The sequence below is a fragment of the Sceloporus occidentalis genome, unplaced genomic scaffold (genome assembly GCF_023333645.1).
Source record: "Sceloporus occidentalis isolate IW3139 unplaced genomic scaffold, rSceOcc1.0.p SCAF_4, whole genome shotgun sequence".
Classification (NCBI taxonomy): domain Eukaryota; kingdom Metazoa; phylum Chordata; class Lepidosauria; order Squamata; family Phrynosomatidae; genus Sceloporus; species Sceloporus occidentalis.
In genome coordinates, this window is record NW_028316984.1 from 185131301 (window position 1) to 185150736 (window position 19436).

The 19436-nt window shown below is 40.0% G+C and overlaps 1 protein-coding gene across 5 annotated transcripts in view; it reads left to right on the top strand.

Annotated features, from left to right (window-relative positions):
• Window positions 1-19436, top strand: part of TECPR2 (tectonin beta-propeller repeat containing 2) — a 59572-nt gene that overhangs the window by 16257 nt on the left and 23879 nt on the right. For all 5 annotated transcript variants that reach the window (XM_089522574.1, XM_089522573.1, XM_089522576.1 and 2 more), the window contains 9 exons: window positions 477-956; window positions 4515-5503; window positions 7062-7245; window positions 8980-9153; window positions 10619-10799; window positions 11663-11804; window positions 13498-13738; window positions 14760-14849; window positions 16600-16833. In XM_089522574.1, coding sequence (XP_089378700.1) covers window positions 477-956; window positions 4515-5503; window positions 7062-7245; window positions 8980-9153; window positions 10619-10799; window positions 11663-11804; window positions 13498-13738; window positions 14760-14849; window positions 16600-16833 — 2715 coding nt within the window. The remainder of the gene's footprint in view (window positions 1-476; window positions 957-4514; window positions 5504-7061; window positions 7246-8979; window positions 9154-10618; window positions 10800-11662; window positions 11805-13497; window positions 13739-14759; window positions 14850-16599; window positions 16834-19436) is intronic.

Genomic DNA, 19436 nt, shown 5'->3' on the forward strand with positions numbered 1-19436 from the left:
CAGCCTGGCCAATGATTCTGATTGTAGTCCTAAAATATAACACAAAAAGCTCTGGAAAACTGTATTACAATGAAAGAATAAAGACTAATTTTCATTGATGTTTCTGCCCCAACACCTGATATGCAGAAGAATCCTGCTACCAAATACATACATTCTGTTGACTAGTAGATGCTGAACTCGAGGGCAATTAATAACAAAAATAGATGCTGATATAACCAGTCCTTCATGATGCAAAAGGATCTTGTAGCACCTGTTGTTGTTGTTGTTGTTTTCTTATATCCCGCCTTTTTCCCAATATAGGGACACAAGACAGCTAACTGTGTGAAGTAAGTTGTAGCATAGGCTTTTGTAGACTTGGTTTACTTCCTCAGATGCTCTGTGAAAGTTTATCACATTTCCTCTTAGTATTTTCCTGTCTGACATTAAGAGCAGTTAATTGGCATCTTATTTTTACAATCTTACATCTTCCATTTCAGATATAAGTTCAAAGTTGATGAGCCCATTATCGGATTTGAGCCCTAAGATACAGAGCCCACATTCCGTAATTGAATCGATGCCATCCAATCCTTCTCCAGGAACCAACCAAATACTAAGTGGTTCCACTTCACCTCAAACTCCTGGGGACAAAAATGGCACCATAGGTAAATCTGATCTGGATGTAGCATTGGTAACCGAAAAAATTCGCTCGCAGAGCTTTGATGGACTAAGAGACTTGAGCATTGACCCAAGAAGAAGGGGCTACTCGGTAGCAAGCGAATCAAGAAGTAGGAGCAGTTCTGTGAATTCTGTGGACAGCAGCTCTATTTTCTTGACTGGTGGGGATCAGACTTCCTCAGAAATACACAGGGAAGGTCAACTTCCTTCACAGCGGTTCAGCTTGATTAGTTCTGAAGACTTCAACCAGGAACTGATTGTCAAACCAATCAAAGTGAAAAAGAAGAAGAAGAGAAGACCAGGTAAATAGTGCGTTTGGGTGTTATCGTTCTGCATGGAGCTTTAAAAAAATTTCTGGCCCAATATTTCTCGTTAATGTTTTTGTTTAGAATTGCTATAATCTGTACATTTATCATGGAGAATAAGAGTGAAGGAGTTTGGTTTTGTTCAGAGAATCTGTTTGTTTGCACAGATACCTACTTTCACTCTTTGGATCCTGGTGTTTACTTCATTCAAGCTGTGTTAATCCTATTTACATCAGTAGAGCTGGATTAATTTAAAACAACGAACAGATCTCACTTAATTGGTTAGTGAAACTTTTAACTGGTTGGCTCTTTTGAATTACAGTATTTAGGCTGGTATCCTGTTAGAGATGTAAACACACTTAGGTTTCCTTTACATCTGTCAATTTTTGGGTGCTGTAGAGGTTGATAGTCCTTTCCTTCCTCCACAGTGCCCAAAGCATTCAAACTTGCTGTACAGTTTCTGAACATCTCCCCCACAGCTGTTCATGGGTCTTATGGGAAATGGCAGGATTAGAGGACACTACAGATCCCAGCACTGCTAGGAATATAGCCATATGCTTCTCTGATACTACCTGATCCACATGGCTGTGCTAGAGGGGTTCAGAGGCTTTATGGTAAGCCTGGGAGTTGGTACATAGCTCAGCCCAGGGTAGGTCTGCGTATGGAACTATTATGCTATATTGAGCCATACTGAATTGCAGCCTTAAATAGCTGTGATTTTTGGTACATGGGGCCTCCATGACACCTGTGGTTTATTCAGTGAGTCCAGTACTGATTTACAGTAGAACACTGTCTTCAGACAAAAAATATGAAAGACTGTGTCCTGCAATGCAGTGTCAAGTATTCTGAAAAGATGAATATTCTGTTTCACTGTCAATAATGATGGGAACAACAGCAACAACAAGATTTATATAGTACTGTCAAGCAGTTCTTCTGTTAAGCTGTCTCGTGTGGGGGACCAGAGAGCTATTTCCCCATTGTGCCAGGGATCGGCACCATATTTGTGCCCATTTGTTTCTTTCTTTCTTGGAAACTTAGTGTGGGCTGGCATTGGTCTATAGATCACCAGTTTCAGTAGGACTGCTTTAGAAAATACACAGTGCTTCACATATATATCCTAGTGTTGTAATCTTTACAGAAGTCTTGTAATATAGGCCAAAGTTGTTGTGTCCATATTGCTGATGTGAAAGTTTGAGGCTTTCCACACAGTCCACTTAGTGAGGCTGTGGCAGAAGTGAGTTCCAAACAAGAGAACCTAATTGTTTACAAGTCAGTCTCTTAACTGCCTCAGAATGCCATCTTAGCTAATGTAACACTCCAGCCAATCTAGTTGGGCGTATTGTTGCTCAGTGGCAAAGCGCACCAATCATGTTGAAACTCCCATTTTGGATGCCTGGGATTTCTGGTTTAAAAGACCATGTCAAAAGTAGCAGATCTAAAGAAGGTATGTGTCTAAGATATTGGAAAACGTGCCCTGTTAAAGAGAATGGGAATTGGATGTTTCATATCATTACTAGCATTTTATGGAAGCAGTTGAGTCTGCAAATAATATATGTGCTGCATGACTTGCAGACAGAATTTGTGAAATAACTTGGATTCTGATATTGTGGCAAGTTCAGACTGGTGTACCTAGCTGACTGCTTGTCCTTATTATATGAGATCTCTTCCAGAGACAAGCTCTGAGGAAGATATGTCTGTAAATGTGCAGGCAACTTCTAATGCTGAGGATGGCTACTTTTTGGGATGGCAGATACAGAAAACAACCCAGAGCAGAAGCAACAGGAACCTCTAAGGGACACCATCCCTCCAGATAATAACTGGACAAGGCTATAGACAAGAGTGTTTGAAGTAGAGACAGCCACCATATGTGTGTGTGTGTGTTTATGGTGTGTGTGTGCTTGCAAGTCGTTTCTGACTTATTGCAACCCAAACATGACCCTGTCATGGTGTTTTGTTGGTAAGATTTGTTCAGAGAAGCCTTGCCCATGCCTTCCCCTGAGGCTGAGAGCATGTGACTTGCCCAAAGCCACCCAGTAGGTTTCATGGCCGAGCTGGAAATCGAACCCTAGTTGTAGTCCAACACTCAAACCACTATGCCACACTACTTGATCCTGTTTATTCCTGGCTGATTAAATCTGCTAAAGTGGGAGTGATGCCTGTGGTTGAGAGAAATGATTTAGTGGTTCTTTATATGAAGGGTTTTTCCTTCTCTTAAAAGGAAGCAGCCATGACTTTTATTAAAGAAACCAATCTTTATTAAAGAAACCGACCTTCAGCCAAACAATAGTTAGAAATTATAGGTCAGTTTTGAATACACCATGCTTGACTAAGGTGTTTTAGATGGTGGCAGTCCTATAATTCCAGGCACTTCTGGGTGGCGTTTATTTTCTGAACCCATTTCAATTGAGCTTTTGACCAGAGTATGGGACTGAGACAACTTTGGTTGGGAAACCATGCCCTATGAGGAACGACTTAGGGAGCTGGGGATGTTTAGCCTGGAGAAAAGAAGATTAAGAGGTGATATGATAGCCCTGTTTAAATATTTGAAGGGGTGTCACATTGAGGAGGGAACAAGTTTGTTTTCTGCTGCTCCAGAGAACAGGATCCGGAACAATGGATGCAAGCTACAAGAAAAGATATTCTGCCTCAACATTAGGAAGAACTTCCTGACAGTAAGGGCTGTTCAACAGTGGAACACACTCCCTCGGAGTGTAGTGGAGTTTCCTTCTTTGGAGGTCTTTAAGCAGAGTCTGGATGGCCATCTGTCGGGGATTCTTTGATTTGGATTTCCTGCATGGCAGGGGGTTGGACTGGATGGCCCTTGTGGTCTCTTCCAACTCTATGATTCTATGACCTACACTGGGGACTGGATTGGACAAATATGGCCCTATCAGTTCTCTTATATGATTTGGTGGATTTCAGCACTACAAAACATGGTATCCTTCTGGGCAGCTTTGCTGGACTGATTGTTGGGAGTGTTGTATTGGAGTGATGCTGATCTTTTCTCTCAGGTTGTATCCAGAAAGTTGTGTTGTGGGATGAGTGGTGGACACTGCAGCCTTTTTCATGTCATGATTCACAGGATTCCATTTTGTCATGCATGTTTAATATCTATCAAGGGTTAGCAAAGGGTGGCCTATGCCATTTTCTGGCTTGGGACAACTTTCCACCACCAACATCTGCAGATGCCCACTGGACAGTCACCCAAGAAAGGTTTTTTCTTGTTTACTTCCATTGCACACTGGAAGTTCCCACACTCAGTGCTTTCAGGAAGGATATGAAATTCCTCTTCAAACTGGCTTTTAAAATCGTTTTAATGTTTATTTATTATTGACACTAATGGTTTAATTGATTAAATTGTTCTTCAGTAATTATTGTAATGGTTTTATTATTCGGCTTGTTTTTGATTATGTGGTTTAGGCACTCTAAACACTCCACTATAGATTGGATGAAACTGAAAAATGAAATTGTTCCTTGCTTTCACTTGACCATAAAATGGTATTTCTTCCATTAACAAACTTCCTTTTTTCTTTCCCCAAATACATATGAATGTAGAAAATGGAATCAGAAGAAATCCTAGTTCTCTGGAAAGCACACCATGCTACGAGTATCAAGGCTTCAGTGATAGTTCTCCACTTCTAAATGTGGACTCATTCTCCATTAATTCTAGTCTGATGGGCAGCATCACAGACCGCTTAAGCATGAGTTCTATGGACCAGGAAAGTGTATTTAGTACAGAATCCCAGAATGTGTTGCAGGAAGAAAATGGCTCTGAAACATTCAGTGTTCTTCAGTCTCCAGAGTCAGTAGCTGCTCTTACACCTGAGGACAATGGTGCAACTGAATTGCTAGAACTTTCTAACAATGAAAGTGCATTGGGCACATTGCCGACCATGGACTTCTCAACATCTGATTCCCCCTCACTTCTCACAGGAGACCAACTAGGCTGTGATGATGCTGAATATAATTGGAACTCCCTGCAATCTGAACAAACCAAAGCCATCTTAGAACTGCCGTCCCAAAAGGAAGCACATGTTCCTCTCCCACATAACATGGAGAACACTTCAGATAAATTAGAGTCTCTAGAAGAGACAAGCTCTGAGAAAGGAATGTCTGCAAATGTGCAAGCGACCTTTAATGCTGAGGATGGGTCATTTGGTTGGGTTGTAGGTATAGAAAATAACCCAGAGCAGAAGCAGCAGGAGCCTCTAAGGGACATCATTGCCCCCAGTAATAACAGTCTTCCTCATATCCTTTCTGAAAAAGAAATGTGTCCTCAAGAGTGTGTGCTTCCTCAGCAGGACTTGACTGAGACATTTCAAGCAGCGTCTAACACTCATTCTGCCCACAAATGGATCAGTGACACACATGATGTTAGAACTGAGAAATCTGTGTCGAGTGATGAAGAGGATATCTATGGGCATGGCTTGCCTTACTCCTCTTCAGAGACAAGTGTGACAGAAATGAGGGCTTGTCTTCCTCCACAGGACAAAATCCTCAACAGGACAAACATGGAGGAAGGGGTACTTTTAAAGTCGGATCAGGTATGTTTTGAACATACCATTGCAATTTCACCAGAGGATCTTCAGCATGGTTGAGGGAGGCACTTGCACTAAGATTAGCCTCTTTACTTTCCCCAAAGCAGATTCCACTATTTCTCCTTCCTAAGCCCACACCTATGACATATCTATACTCTCCCCAAAGGACCACTTCAAACCTTAGAAGTGGCTTTTGCAGGAGAGTGCAAGGGGGCTTCAGAAGGAGAGAGGCAAGTAAGCCTCTGTGTATGAATAGGTTTGAGGTTGCTCTTTTCCTGATTGAACCCATGTGTTGTTTTTTTTATTACATCTTTTAGTTGAAGCACATTGTTTGGGATATTATTTTTATTTTATTTATATTTCTGTCATACCTTTTTATTCAGAATGGGATGCAAGGCAGTTTACAACAAAGATGAAAACAAAGTACAGCTAAAACCCTGATGATAAAAAGTTTTAAAAATTAAATAGGTTACCCTGTTCAAACATCACTAATTTCAAGTAGCTTGAAAATCACTTTTTTAAAAAACAGAACAATAAAAACACACATCCTACCCCTTTAAAAAGCTTTTCTGCACAAACATTTAATTGCCAAATTCCTGTTTAAATAAAAAGATATTTGCCTCTTGGCATCAGGAAATGTTGGAGCCAATCTGCTCAGAACTGTTAAATGATCCAAGAGCATCCCAGCTGAGTGCTGATAGACCAGAAGCTGCAATTTAAAACAACAACAACAAAAAACCCTGTAACTGGAAACACCAACTCTGTCTCCTAGAATTTGTTTTGCCTGAAGTGCAAGATAGCCCTGGGCACTGGAGGGCATATGCCTTGGCAGGGTGGCTGGATACTTAGGGTGGGAAAAGCAGTTATCCCTTTCCCTTCACTAGTTAATTTTTATTTTATTATACAATTTCTCATTTTTGAAACTTGACTAAAATAACTGTTATCAGAAGCTTACTCTTAAATTGAGATTCTCACAATTATGATAGAGCTGTCAAACTGTATGGTAGAATTTATACTGTTCATCTAGTGTTGGGGTTTTCTAAAAATCCTTGAGAATTCATGACTATTGAAACAGATAGCAGGGTGGGTAGTAAATCTTATGGTTCATAACATTGCTAGAAATTACCAAGAGTCAGCTGATGTTTTTTTGTAATTGTATAGCGATCAAACAGCTGCCCTTTATTAAACAAAATCCAGGGGCAGGTCACGTTCATTTTTGTAGCCTCTCGGGACACTGTCCCCCTCACTGAAACTATGTTGGGGGAAATACTACCAAAAGAGTTGCTACTCCTAGAAGCCTCAAGAAGTGATATTCTCTTTTAAAATAATGTATGCCCTATACATTACTTTTCATCCCCAAAAGGGGAGGTGCAAATGGAAAGTGAACTTCTAGTCACTTCGTTTCATTTTGCAGTGGGGACATGGGTCCTATGAGGACATTGCCTGCTGGACATAAACCACTTAATACTACAGTAATAAAACTTTTGTTCTGTGACATCAACATTTGCTAGCTTTCTTATACCAACAAAGATACCTCATCCTGTTCTAACTCTCCAGTCTTTAGTTTGCAGAAAGCTGGATGGGCTACGCAGGTCCTGGCTATGGAATACTGAGCCTGGTTGTCTCTGATAAATACATTTGGTGCCTGGATTACAAAGGTGGCCTGTACTGTAGTGCTTTACCTAGTGCTGGTCTGCGTTGGCAGAGATTTGAAGATAATGTCCAGCAGGTGGCGGTCTCTCCTTCAGGTTGGTTTAGTCTTCCATTTCTTTCTGTACTTGGTTAGAAAACCTGTGGAAAATTCACTGCTGTTCTTTGCTTGGTTAAATTCTGTCTTTATTATTGATATATATGTACAGAAGTAATTCTTGGAGCAGATAAGTGCCTGACTCCTTGCTGTGAATAATGAGCACTTTACAAAATGCGGAAGCCCAATGAATACACTTCATGGTAAACCTACTGTCTGATATAGGTGTCTGTACTCAGAATGAAGTAAAGTGGTCCCTCCACATTTGCTGAGGTAAGGGGTGAAGGACCTCCGTGAATATGGAAAAACTGAAAATAAAAAATACTATTCTTTTTACCCGAGAGAACACCTCTCTAGGAACCTCCAGGTCCTCCAGTGCAACTCTGTGGTCAACATTTGCCAGAAGTGAATCATAGGATCATGCTGGAGAACCTTCAAAAGTCCAGAGAAGTGTTTTCTCTAGGAACTTTTAAGTTCCCCAGCACAACTCCATGGTCAACCATTGGCAGAGTTGTGCTGGAGGACCCAGAGATTCCTAGAGAGAACATACTAATCAAAACTGCAAATAATCAAATCTGCAAAAGTTAAAGCTGCCAATGTGGAGGGCCACATAAAATTTTTAAAATGATACAGTAGATTGAATGTAATGAGGTTTCAGGGTGTCTCTCATAGAAACAATTTTCCTGGACTGGAATGCTTCAGGCTGCTGATGGAACAGTTAGATTATGTGCTTCAGTGTTCTCTCATAGAATAAAAGTATGGTGAGGAAAAATAGCCCTTCTCTGACATTTTGGAGTTCTGTGAGAAAAAAGTTTGCATGTGGAGAGACCCTTGTATGCATATGTATGTGTGTACATCAACACACATTCCTGCAGCCTGACACATTTTAGGAAAATGTTTACTGCTCATTTTTATGATGGTATAAGTGTTGTTTCTTATCTAAAACTATGTCTAATATCCACAAAATCCTCATATCTAAACTAGTGTAAACTTGGAATTTTAACAGCATTCATAATATACATTTTAAGCATGTGTACACCAGTCATAATCAGTAGCATTGCATATATATTTTTCCATGTAGCCTTGGGTAGTTCACATTTTGCACTTGAATAAAATAACAACAAGAGTATGACACAATAGCTGTTGCAGTAGGTGATGCATCTGAAGCATTTGTATCTCACTCTCCGCTCTAAAAAACCTCCAGAATAGTTTTCAGAGCTTAATAATTGAAAGAGCCCGTGCCCTCAACAAGGCTTATAGTGTAAAAAACATGACACAAAAGGAAAAGGGATTTGGAAGGAAGAGGAACAGTACATGCATTTTGTAGGTTCTTTCTTGTGCTTATTATATCTGTTTGTTGCAGCAAAGAGCTGTGTGGGCAAGAGAGCTGAGTGGCAACATAGATCACTTAGCAATGTTTTGATACCTGAATTTTGCTGGGAGGTGAGATTTTGTTCACATGAATGATTTTTGGGAATTCTGGGTTACTTTTTCTTGTTTTGAATAGGGCTTTTGAAGCTCCTGTCTTCTTTTCTGGCTCCTGAACCTGTGTTGTGACTATTCTTTTTAACTACATGGCCATGTATGCATTCTTTCTTCTACAAAGGTAGAAATTTCTAGAGGGCTGTCAAACAACTGCAAAGAGTGAGCAAAAATGAAGCATGTGAAAAGTTAGACAGGTGTTTATCTTGCATTAAATGTGGTTCATCTCATTAATGTGAGGTTTCTTCCTTAGGGGCTCTTCTCTGGAAAGTTGAACAAAAAACCAACAAAGCCTTTGCCTGTGGAAAAGTAACAATAAAAGGCAAACGTCACTGGTATGAAGCTTTACCTCAAACAGCATTTGTATCTTTGAGTGATGACACTGCCTGGATTATTCGAACAAATGGTGACCTGTATCTGCAGACAGGTATTGAAGTTAGTTGCTCTTCTTCTTCTGTCTAGAGCTGTGTTTGGTTTTTATCTTTGTTTTCATATTGTGGTCTACGTAGTCCTGCAGCTCATCAGCAGATCCTTGAGGGTTTCACAATGGGAAGACCCAAGAAAAGCAAACAGTTACCTCAAAGGAAATTTTGCACTCTCAACATCTTTCTTCCATATTGTATTGGCATGTACTTTCATTTACATGAAATATGAATACTGATGTGCCTTTTTTGATATTTCTCTCTTGTGCGTTTTATTATGATGTTGAAATCCTTTTCATGGGGATTGAACAGCCAGTCTTTTCCCTGGGAGGGGTGGTCTCCCAGGAACAGATGGACTAAATGAGGTCGCTTCTGGCTGCTTTGGGAACATGGCATTTATCTGACGCACTCCCCCAAAGCGGACCAAAGTCTCTCTGATGCCACACTCCAGTCCTTTGGACTGGAGCAAATGCAGCTCCTGGTAGCGTGGTTTGGGTCCTGTGGCAGCGGCCTGCTTTGGGAGCGGGCTATGCAATCGCTGTGGTCCTGGCTTGTTTGAGCCCAAACTCTAGCCTTCCAGATGTTTTGGACTTCAGCTCCCAGAATCCCAGACCATTGGCCAAGATTGCTGAGGCTCAAGGGGCTGAAGTCCAAAACAGCTGGAGACCCAGAGTTTGGGAATCACTGTTTTAAAACAAAGAGCTGAACTAAAGAAGATGACACAAGCAAGAAGAACTACAGCAAGATTCCACACTGTTCAACAGAGAGGGAAGGGGGATCAAAGTCTACAAGTTTGCAACTACAAGCATGTAAATTAGCCAATTAGTTCCCAGACTCCCCTTACCTCTTTAAATATAAGAGTTGAGTGTAGCTGAATAGTGATGCAGAAGTAATCCTTTGTGCAAACTCTTTGTGCAAGGTAACCCTTGTATTTCCCATTACAGGTTATGTCATAGCATACTGGTGAATAGGATATGAATTTCTTTTTCATGTGCTGTTCTCTCCCCTGAGGGATTATTGTACTCTTTATGTTCTATAAGAACTACAAGAAGAATACAATCATTCCATGAAACACATCTTAAACTCTGGGCATGGCTAAAGTTATAGATTACACATTGTGCCACTTTCTTTATTAATGAGCAACTATATATAGGTATCATTTTCGTCTTGTGGTACCTTGTTAAAGGACTAGAGCTCAGAGAGTCCTAGGAGAACAAATTGAAAAAAAGCAGTTTAAATAGCTGTAGTCAACCCATTGTTATCATAGGGCATAGAAGAACACTGAGTTACCAGTATGGGCAAAGTATAAATGGAAGATCAGACAGACACCCTTACTTCTTGCATCAAATCCCAAGCATCATGGAAAGCATGTTTTAAAATGAACCTTAAAAGGGAGCATTATACTGACAAAAATGAAACAGAAACCCATGAAGTGATGCACATAATTGCTGCTCTGTATTTTACTTGAAGGCCTGAGTGTGGATCGTCCCTGTGCCAGAGCAGTAAAGGTGGATTGTCCATATCCACTGTCACAGGTTACGGCCAGGAATAATGTTGTCTGGGCATTGACTGAACAACGTGCACTTCTATTTCGTGAAGGTGTGAGCAGCTTCTGTCCTGAAGGAGAGCAGTGGAAATGTGATATTATCAGGTAACCAATATTTAATCAGTAGACATGTTCTGTAATCATTCCTCATGGTTTTGCAACTGTTCGGTTTTTCATCATCTTAGGCTGATCTTGCACTTGTTTATAGAGAGCATAGTGCATCATGTGAGAAGGCTGCTTTCCAAACCAGGGCAGTAAGTTTCATTGACCTTCTACGTTCTATTTTGAAACTACACATAAGAGGGTGGAATGCCCATGTATCAGGTTGGCATTTAGTATTGCACAAGCCTGGGATGAGCTTAATGTAGCTGAGTATTTATGTTCCTCTGAACATCTCTTAAATATTGCTTTAATTTATATCAACATAATCGGTGCTGCATATGATAAATGAATTGGTTATGGTCCCACATCCAGGCAAATACAAATTCTGCTCCCCCAAAGCTAACTGTGCTTCATATCGAAGCTGTACAAAATTGAGCAGTTTTCTTTGTCAAGAAAGCCTTCAACTTCATGCTATTGGTAAAGATTGCAAGGCTGTTTGTACTTGTGGCTCTTTATCAGATTGCTTTTGAATTTTATATGTTTAAAATGTTAAGGCTAGCAGTTCCTTATACATGCTTTGCCCTAGGATTTGCTTGGACATCTTTCAGGCAATCATTGACATGGGTGAGCAACAGTTGTCAAAATTGTCCCATAGATACAGTTTATCATTTACAAATTCCATTTGTCCTTTTGCAGTAAAACCTAGTTGACGTGTGTCCAGTGGTAAAACAATCAATTTATACTGTCATAGTTTTGTCTTTCATTCATTGAGGAGTTTAAAAGGAAAGTTAACTAGACATGCTACAGGCTGTATTTTTTCACATTTGTCAGCTAACATATTATGAATTTTGTGCCTTTTTCCACAGTGAAATGCAAGCTCTAGAGCCAGTGTGTGTAACTCTTGGAGACCAGCAGACCATATGGGTTCTAGACATCCATGGAAATTTGTGGTTCAGGACAGGTGTTGCTTCCAAGAAACCACAAGGGGATGATAACCACTGGTGGCAAGTAGGCATACTTTATTCTGCTTTCAGTAAATGCAGAGGGCCCTTAGCTTTTTAATAAAGCATGTGTATTGCATGCATAAGATCCTGGATTTATTATTCAGCAACGAGTCCCAGAATCTTTCTGAGAAAGACATCTGCACAAGACATGGAGAGCTGTCATCCATCAAATACTGCCCTAGTGAAGTTGTGCTTCAACCAAGCTCTATCCAGTCATTAGCCAGAGTGAGGCATTCATCTCAGGCAGAAGGTATGAGGAGGCAGCAACTGTGCTTTGGGGTAGAAGATTGTATTAAGCAGACTGCCCTGCACCTATACTAGCTGACTGTCTTCAAGTATGTTGGAGATTGCTATCCTGTCAGCAGTGATGAAGACAAATTAACTGGCTGTCCAGTTGGATATTAAATATGAAATAGAGGGATGCCTTCTCATTTACCTGTGCCTTTGGCTAGCCTTTGATATTGACACAGTATTGGGCAACCTCATCTGTTCATTAATCCTGGCTTACCCATGGTATTTTGTTAGTTTTTCTGGAAGGATCCTTGTGGGAACTTCCCAGAAATGTGGCTTAAAAATGCCTAATCATCACTCAATACCGTGCACTCAGTTTCAGGTTCTTGGGCTGTACCCCTTATAATTTCATTCCCAGTCATGTATGAGGGATTCTGATGCTTCTCTCAGTGGAATAATATTTCGCTCTTTCCTCAGCTGGACTGAGGAAAGTACTCTGTAAATTTGTGAGAATACTTAAAACAATAAAAGGAAGAAGCTAAAATACTTTATTTGGTGACATTAAAATTTCCTTAATATATAATTTTGTGTAGTCTTTCCCACAAAAGCAGCATGTATGGCAACATCCAGTTTCTGTCCAATCAACTGCCTTTTTGCTTGTTCTCAAAGAACCAGTTATTTTGAAGTCCTTTGCTGAAGTATTTCAGAGCCTCTTAAATGTTTTTGTTAATGTACCACATTGTTCATTGTGGAGCTTTGCTGGTTTCTTTCTTTCTTTCTTTCTTTCTGATACACAAACCTCAATATCTATCTATCTATATATATAGATATGCATACACACAGTCCCCCCCTCCGTTTTCACGTTTGACACCACTGTAAGTGGTATCCATCATAAGGCAATCCTGGGATTTGAAGTTTTACAAGGTCTTTAGCTGTCTCTGCCAAAGAGTTTTGGTGCCTCACAAAACTAGAGTTCCCAGGATTCTGTAGGATGGAGCCATGGCAGTTAAAGTGGTTTCAAACTGCGTTATTTCTACAATGTAGATGAACCCAGTGTAAATGAATCCACAACCCACCAAAAATAAAACACATAAAATGCTATTAATTTTCACTGAAGAATTAGATTTAGCCTCCTTGTTATGTCTCCAAAGAATATGAATGGTAGAAGACTCCCTGTGGTTGGAAAGAGGATGCTGGGTTAGTCTAGCTTTCCCTAAGCTGATGCCCTTGAGATGTGTTTCCCTACAACTCCTAGAATGTAGCAGCCAACATGGTCCTTGATAGGACTTGCTGCTGCTAAGATGTAACTGGGGAATTCTGAGAGTTGTAGTGCAGCACAACACATCTTGAGAGCACTAGGTTGAAAATGACTGGACTAGAGAGAGACTATTGTCTGATCTAGGAAGGCAAGTCATGACATTCTTTAAAATTGAATTGGTCCTTATAGATATATATTTCTCTTTCAGGTGAGCATTACAGATTATGTCGTGTTTGACCAGAGCAGTCTTTTCCAGACTATAATCCAGGCAACCCAAACAGTAGCCACAGCAGCCCAGGCCCCTGTTGAGAAAGTAGCAGACAAACTCCGGATGACTTTCTGGTCCCAGCCATTACAGTGTCAGCCAAGCCTACTTGCAGTCAACAGTGGTGGTGTCTGGATCTCTTCTGGGAAGAATGAGTTTCATGTAGCAAAGGGAAGCCTAGTAGGTAGGAACATTTTTCTTTTCTTTTTCTTTTTTCTGGAATCCACTTGCAGTGTCAAAATCAGATGGCTTTTGTGCATTTACACAGAGATATGTTTCCATTTGTTTGTTTCTTTTGTTATTAACTGCTGACAATATGAATTTGAGGTCTCCAACATAACATCTCATCAGCAGTCCTGCTCAGGTCTTGCATACTTAGGGCTGTGGCTTCCTTGATGGAGTCCATCCACTTGTAATGTGGTCTTCCTCTTTTCCTACTCCCTCACTTTACCAACAATTATTTTTTTCCCAATTAGTCCTGTTTTCTCATGACACTTCCCCAGTATAACAGTCAGTTTGGTCATTTTGTCTTATAGTGAGAGTTCAGGCTTGATTTACTTTAGAACCCCTTAATTTGTCTTTTTTGCAATCCATGATATCCATAGCATTTTTTTCCCAGCACTGCATTTCAAATTACAGTGCGCCCGGTTCATACGCGGGTGTGCTTTACGTGGCTTTCAGCATATGCTGAAAGCCACATGGGGAGGAAGGGGCGGTGCGTCTCATAGGGACTAACGGGGGGGCGTGCGCCGCTGTTTCGCCATGTACACAAGTCCCATTCATTTAAATGTGGCTCAAGCATACGCGTAATTTGCTTTACGCGGGGAAGTCCAGAACGGATCCCCCACGTAAAGCAAGGGCGTACTGTAGTTGATTTTCTTCCTATCAGCTTTCTTTACTGTCCAGTTCTCAAAATTATATATACAAATGGGAAATATGATGGTGTGGATGAGCATATATATTCAATATATATGCATTTGTAACTGTTAGATATTTCTCAGAAACATCCACAGAGACCTATATTTGCATTCTTAGAAATACGTCACTGGTCACCTGGTTTGGCAGTTGTGCTGTTCAAGGGAAAACTGCTATACATGAAGAATGTTTATATCGCTCTTCATTTTGATGTCCATATTTTCCCTCTCTGTTCTGGAAAAGAGGCAGCCAATAATGTCAGGAAATACTATTTCTGTTTTATTCTCTAGGTACTTACTGGAATAATGTTGTGCCTCGTGGTACTGCCTCAGTCACAAAATGGGCTTTTGTGTTGGCTTCTGCATCTCCAACAAAAGAAGGTAAAGTCTGTTTTATGGTGGATGCTCATTGAATTTATGGAGCATTTCTGCTAGTTGGAGAAAGAGACATGTTTTGTTCTTTGTAGTCATGTTTTATACATTTAACAATATTAGTTTTTTTAAAAAAAATAAACTGTGCCCAGTTCTAAATTAAAAGTGTATATGCTGGACAGAAATGAAATATAAAATTGAGCAGGTCTTGTCCCAAGTAGTTATTTCTTTTCTAAACTATTGGGGGGGGGGGCTCATAAAAGGAACAGAGGTCATTCTAACCACCACAGTGTGTGCATGTGTGTGTGTATACAAAATTTGATCAAAATTCAGCCCCTGCTACTAGATAAATTTTGGGGCAAAATATTTTTTTGAAAAACTACAGAAATGTTTTTTGACCAATGGGTGCCCAGGCTGCCTCTAAAGATTGTGGAGAGGCCCTGCGTACTCCTAGAAAGCATTTGAAGGGCATTTTGGAGCAAACAATTTTTTAAACGCCTTTTGACACCTGGAGGGCCCCGTGGACCACAGAAGTGGCCCTGGGAGCCACATGCAGCTGTGGGGCACACTTTGACTACCCTTGAGACCCTTAATTTTGCAATTCATTTGTGGAAAAAAAAAACTATAATGGCTCTTTTCTTTAAGCTTTCTTTTAAAGCTCTCTTTAAAGCTGTATGGGATGGAAAATTGTTCAGTGGTAAGGCTCACATTTTCCATTTGTGAATACTAGTGAACTAGGTGGACCAGTGGTGTGGTTCATTATAAAGCAGTTGCCCTATGTATTATGTGTTGTTGTAAGTTGACACTGGAAAGAGCAAATTGATTCCATACTTAGACATTAAAAAAAGAGTTTTAAAGTTGAGAGTGGGTATTCTTAGACTGGCTCAGAAGATGAACTGTGAGCCAGCAGGTCCCAAGTTGCAATCTCATGCATATCATAACATTGTTAGACATGCAAAGGAGTGGAACATTTCTCTTGGGGCTTTCTAGTTTAGACGAAAGCCAGATAAAGGAGGAAAATTATAGAGACTCACAAAATTATGCAAGATAAAGAAAAAGTGGATAAGGAAATCATCTCCTTTATCATTATATCGACATCCACTGTCATCCATTGGATTTCAAGTCATGATAGATTCAAAAAAGATAAAGGTGGTACTGATTCATGCAAAACATAGTTAAACTATAGACTTTGTGGTAATGGTTGCTAACTTGTTCAATATTAAAAGGGCATTAAACAGATTAATAAAGGATATGGTTATCAATAGTTGCTTTTTAGGATTGCTATATATTATCCCCATGATCACAACAGCATGCTTCTGAATGGGGGTTGCCAAGGCACAGCAACAGGAGAAAACTGTTTTACTCATGTTTTGCTTGTGGGTTTCTCAGAGCCATATGGTCAGGTACTGAAGGAAACAGGAAGCTAAACTAGACAGGTCTTTGATCTGGCCCAGCTGAGCTCTTCTTAAGCAACTATATTTTGGCCTCAGCCTCCCATCTGGAATATGAGAATAATATTGGCTTACTTTAGAGGTCTTTTAAGATTTGAAAAGATAGTGCATGTGAAGTGCATTATAAAAATAGTAACGATACTAGTAGTCATTAACTGTATTAAAAACTAAGTTTTAAAACCTGGGGTTGACCTCTTAAAAATTGGAATATAGATTTCCCTTTATAAATGCACAGAATGTTTTTTGTAACAGAGGGAGCATTCTGGAAAAAAATAGATTTAACAACAAAACCTTTCTCCTTCCCACAGGAAGCTTTCTGTGGCTATGCCAGAGTAGCAAGGACCTCTTCTGTGTCAGTGATCAAAACCCCCAGTTCCATCCTTCAACTGTTCAGCTACCCCCTGATGGTGAAATAGTATACTATTCAGCTTGCCAGGATGCTATATGGTGCTTAGATAGTCTGGGACAGGTCTTCATAAGGACACTTTCACCAAATTGTCCAAGTGGGATGCACTGGACCAAACTGGACCTTTCTCAGTTAGGTAAGTTTTTTTAAGTACAGTCTTGCAGAAGATGCCAACCTAAATGCAGACAAAATAGATACATTTCCATTGTATAACCAATTTATATTAAACACATTTCTTGTTCTGGTGTTTGAAAATTCTTGCTAAAGCATTAAGTGTGAATTAGCTTACCACTGTAAACCACTTAGACACTGTTAGTTCAGTATGAAGCAGTATATAAATGAAGCTGTTTGTTTGTTTGAACAGCTTAAAATTAATATTGTTGTTATTAACTGCCCTTGAGTTGACTCCAACCCATGGTGACCCTGTCAATGAAATTTCTGCAAGGCCCCTGTCCTCCACTGCTCTGCTTAGGTCCTGCAAATTCATACCTGTGACTTCCCTAATAGAGTCTGTCCATCTAGTATGTGGTCTTCCTGTCTTTCTTCTACCCTTTACCTTTCCTAGCATTATTGTCTTTTTTAATTAGTTGTGCCTTCTCATGATGTGGCCAAAGTACAACAGCTTCAATTTGATCATCTTGGCTTTCAGGGAGATTTCAGACTTCATCTGTTCAAAGACCCATTTGGTTGTCTTTTGGCTGTTCATGATATTCATACCACTCTTCTCCAGCACCGGATCTCTAATGGAATTTATTTTCTTCTTATCTGTTTTCTTCACTGTCCAATTCTCACATCTATATATGGTGATCTATTAGGGAGGTCACAGGTATGAATACAATAATTTATTTAATTTATTTTATTCCAAAGATCATAGCGGTGAACAGCAAGTAAGCTAATTAGCAAGTAAGCTAATTTGCCCCCAACAGTCTGGGTACTCATTTTAGCGACCTCGGAAGGATGCAAGCCTGAGTCAAGCTTGGGCCCTTTTGCTGGTCTTGAACACGCAACCTTGTGGTTTTGAGTGAATGGCTGCAGTACAGGCATTTAACCACTGCGCCACCAGGGCTGGGATGACTCTAACTTCAGTGCTCAGTTGTATATTTTTTCTAGCACTTTCATGGCTGACCTTTCCATTTCTAGTCTCCATTCTGTTCAATGTTTGATCCAAGGTTTGAGAACTCTTTTTTAATTTCAGTTTCCTCATTGTCTAAGTTGAATATGTATAGGCCCTCTGTGGTCATTATTTTTGTTTTCTTTATGTTCAGCTTTAAACCTGCCTTTGATTTTCTTCTTTGTCCCTCTCTAATAATTGTTCCAAGTCTGTGATATTTTCTACTAGTAGTATGGTGTCATCCACATATCTTAGATTGTTGATATTCCTTCCTTCTATATTTAACAATAGCAAGTACAGTTTTACAATAGCAAATGAACAGTTTTATGTGATTTTTTTTTTAATGAAAGAAAGTGATCAGGATTTCCAAGAAGAGGCATAGTGCTTCCAACATGATAAAAATGTCTCAAAAACTTCACAGTAAAAATGTAAAAGCAATTAAAACCAACTATTTAAAACAATATAAAATTAACATAAACATGTGCATAACACACACCCCATATAAACCACCCTTTTGTGATTTCTTAAAAGCTTGCCTGAATAAAAACATTTTTACTTGTCAGCAAAAGGCAAAGAGGAAGGCGGCCAGCCTAGCTTCCCATGGAAGGGAGTTCCAGAGGGTGGGAGCAGCCACCAAGAAGACTGTCTCCTGTGGTCTCACCAAGTGAGCTTGCAATGGTGGACTGAGAGAAAGTCTTCCCCTGAAGATCTTAGGTGATATTTAAGTGGATGCCAAGCAGCAGGTCTGGGGCAGCACACAGGCCACTTGTGGTTCCCTGTGGCTTTTTTTTTTTTTTTTTTTTTTTGCAGCCCATGCTGTGTTGCATTACTACCAACAAAATCTTACCATTGAAATCAGCACCAAAGTTGCCACTTTATGTCATGCTTCTTAGTGTCTTATAAATACAGTAGCTTCCTAATAGCAGACTTTATTGTTTCTCTGCCACAGAATCCTGTGAGATGCTCTGTTCTGTGATCTCATAGGACTCTGTGGTGGGAAGCCACTGGTCAGTGGAAGGGTACAGCCTCCAAAAGGATTGCAGGGTGATCATAGTGACCCCCCCACCCCCAGAGAAGCTATTTACCCCTGCCATACAGGGTAAATGATGCAGGAAATAATACTACAAAGATCATTATGGGATGACAGCATCTGCCACTTCCTTGGTGACCATTTATGCCAGTAAATTAAGCAGGCAATTAAGCAGGCGAAAAAACAAATAGTAGGAGCCAGCAATAGTAGGAGCCAGAGTGGCTGCTTCCCACTCTGGTATGCCCTGTTCACTGTTGTCTGTAGATAACTGTCTGGTATAATGTGTGAAAATGAAAACCATTTGTGTTTTAAAATATTCTCCTTTAAAATGTAATTTTATCCTCTGGAAAATAAAATCAGTTAGGTAGCTTCTATTGAATTGACATTGTATAAATAGACAGATAGACTTCAATTCTGTGTAGCCTGCTGTTTGGGTACTTTCACTGAATCGTGAAGCTTAACATTTGACTTGATTACATTTGTGCCATTATACTCAGCATTTCTAAAAGAAAGCCAAGAGAGCTCTGACAGTGTGTTTGCAAGCAAAAAGTTTAATATCTGAATGAACAATAAGCATCAGTTTTCCTAAGGGAAAAAT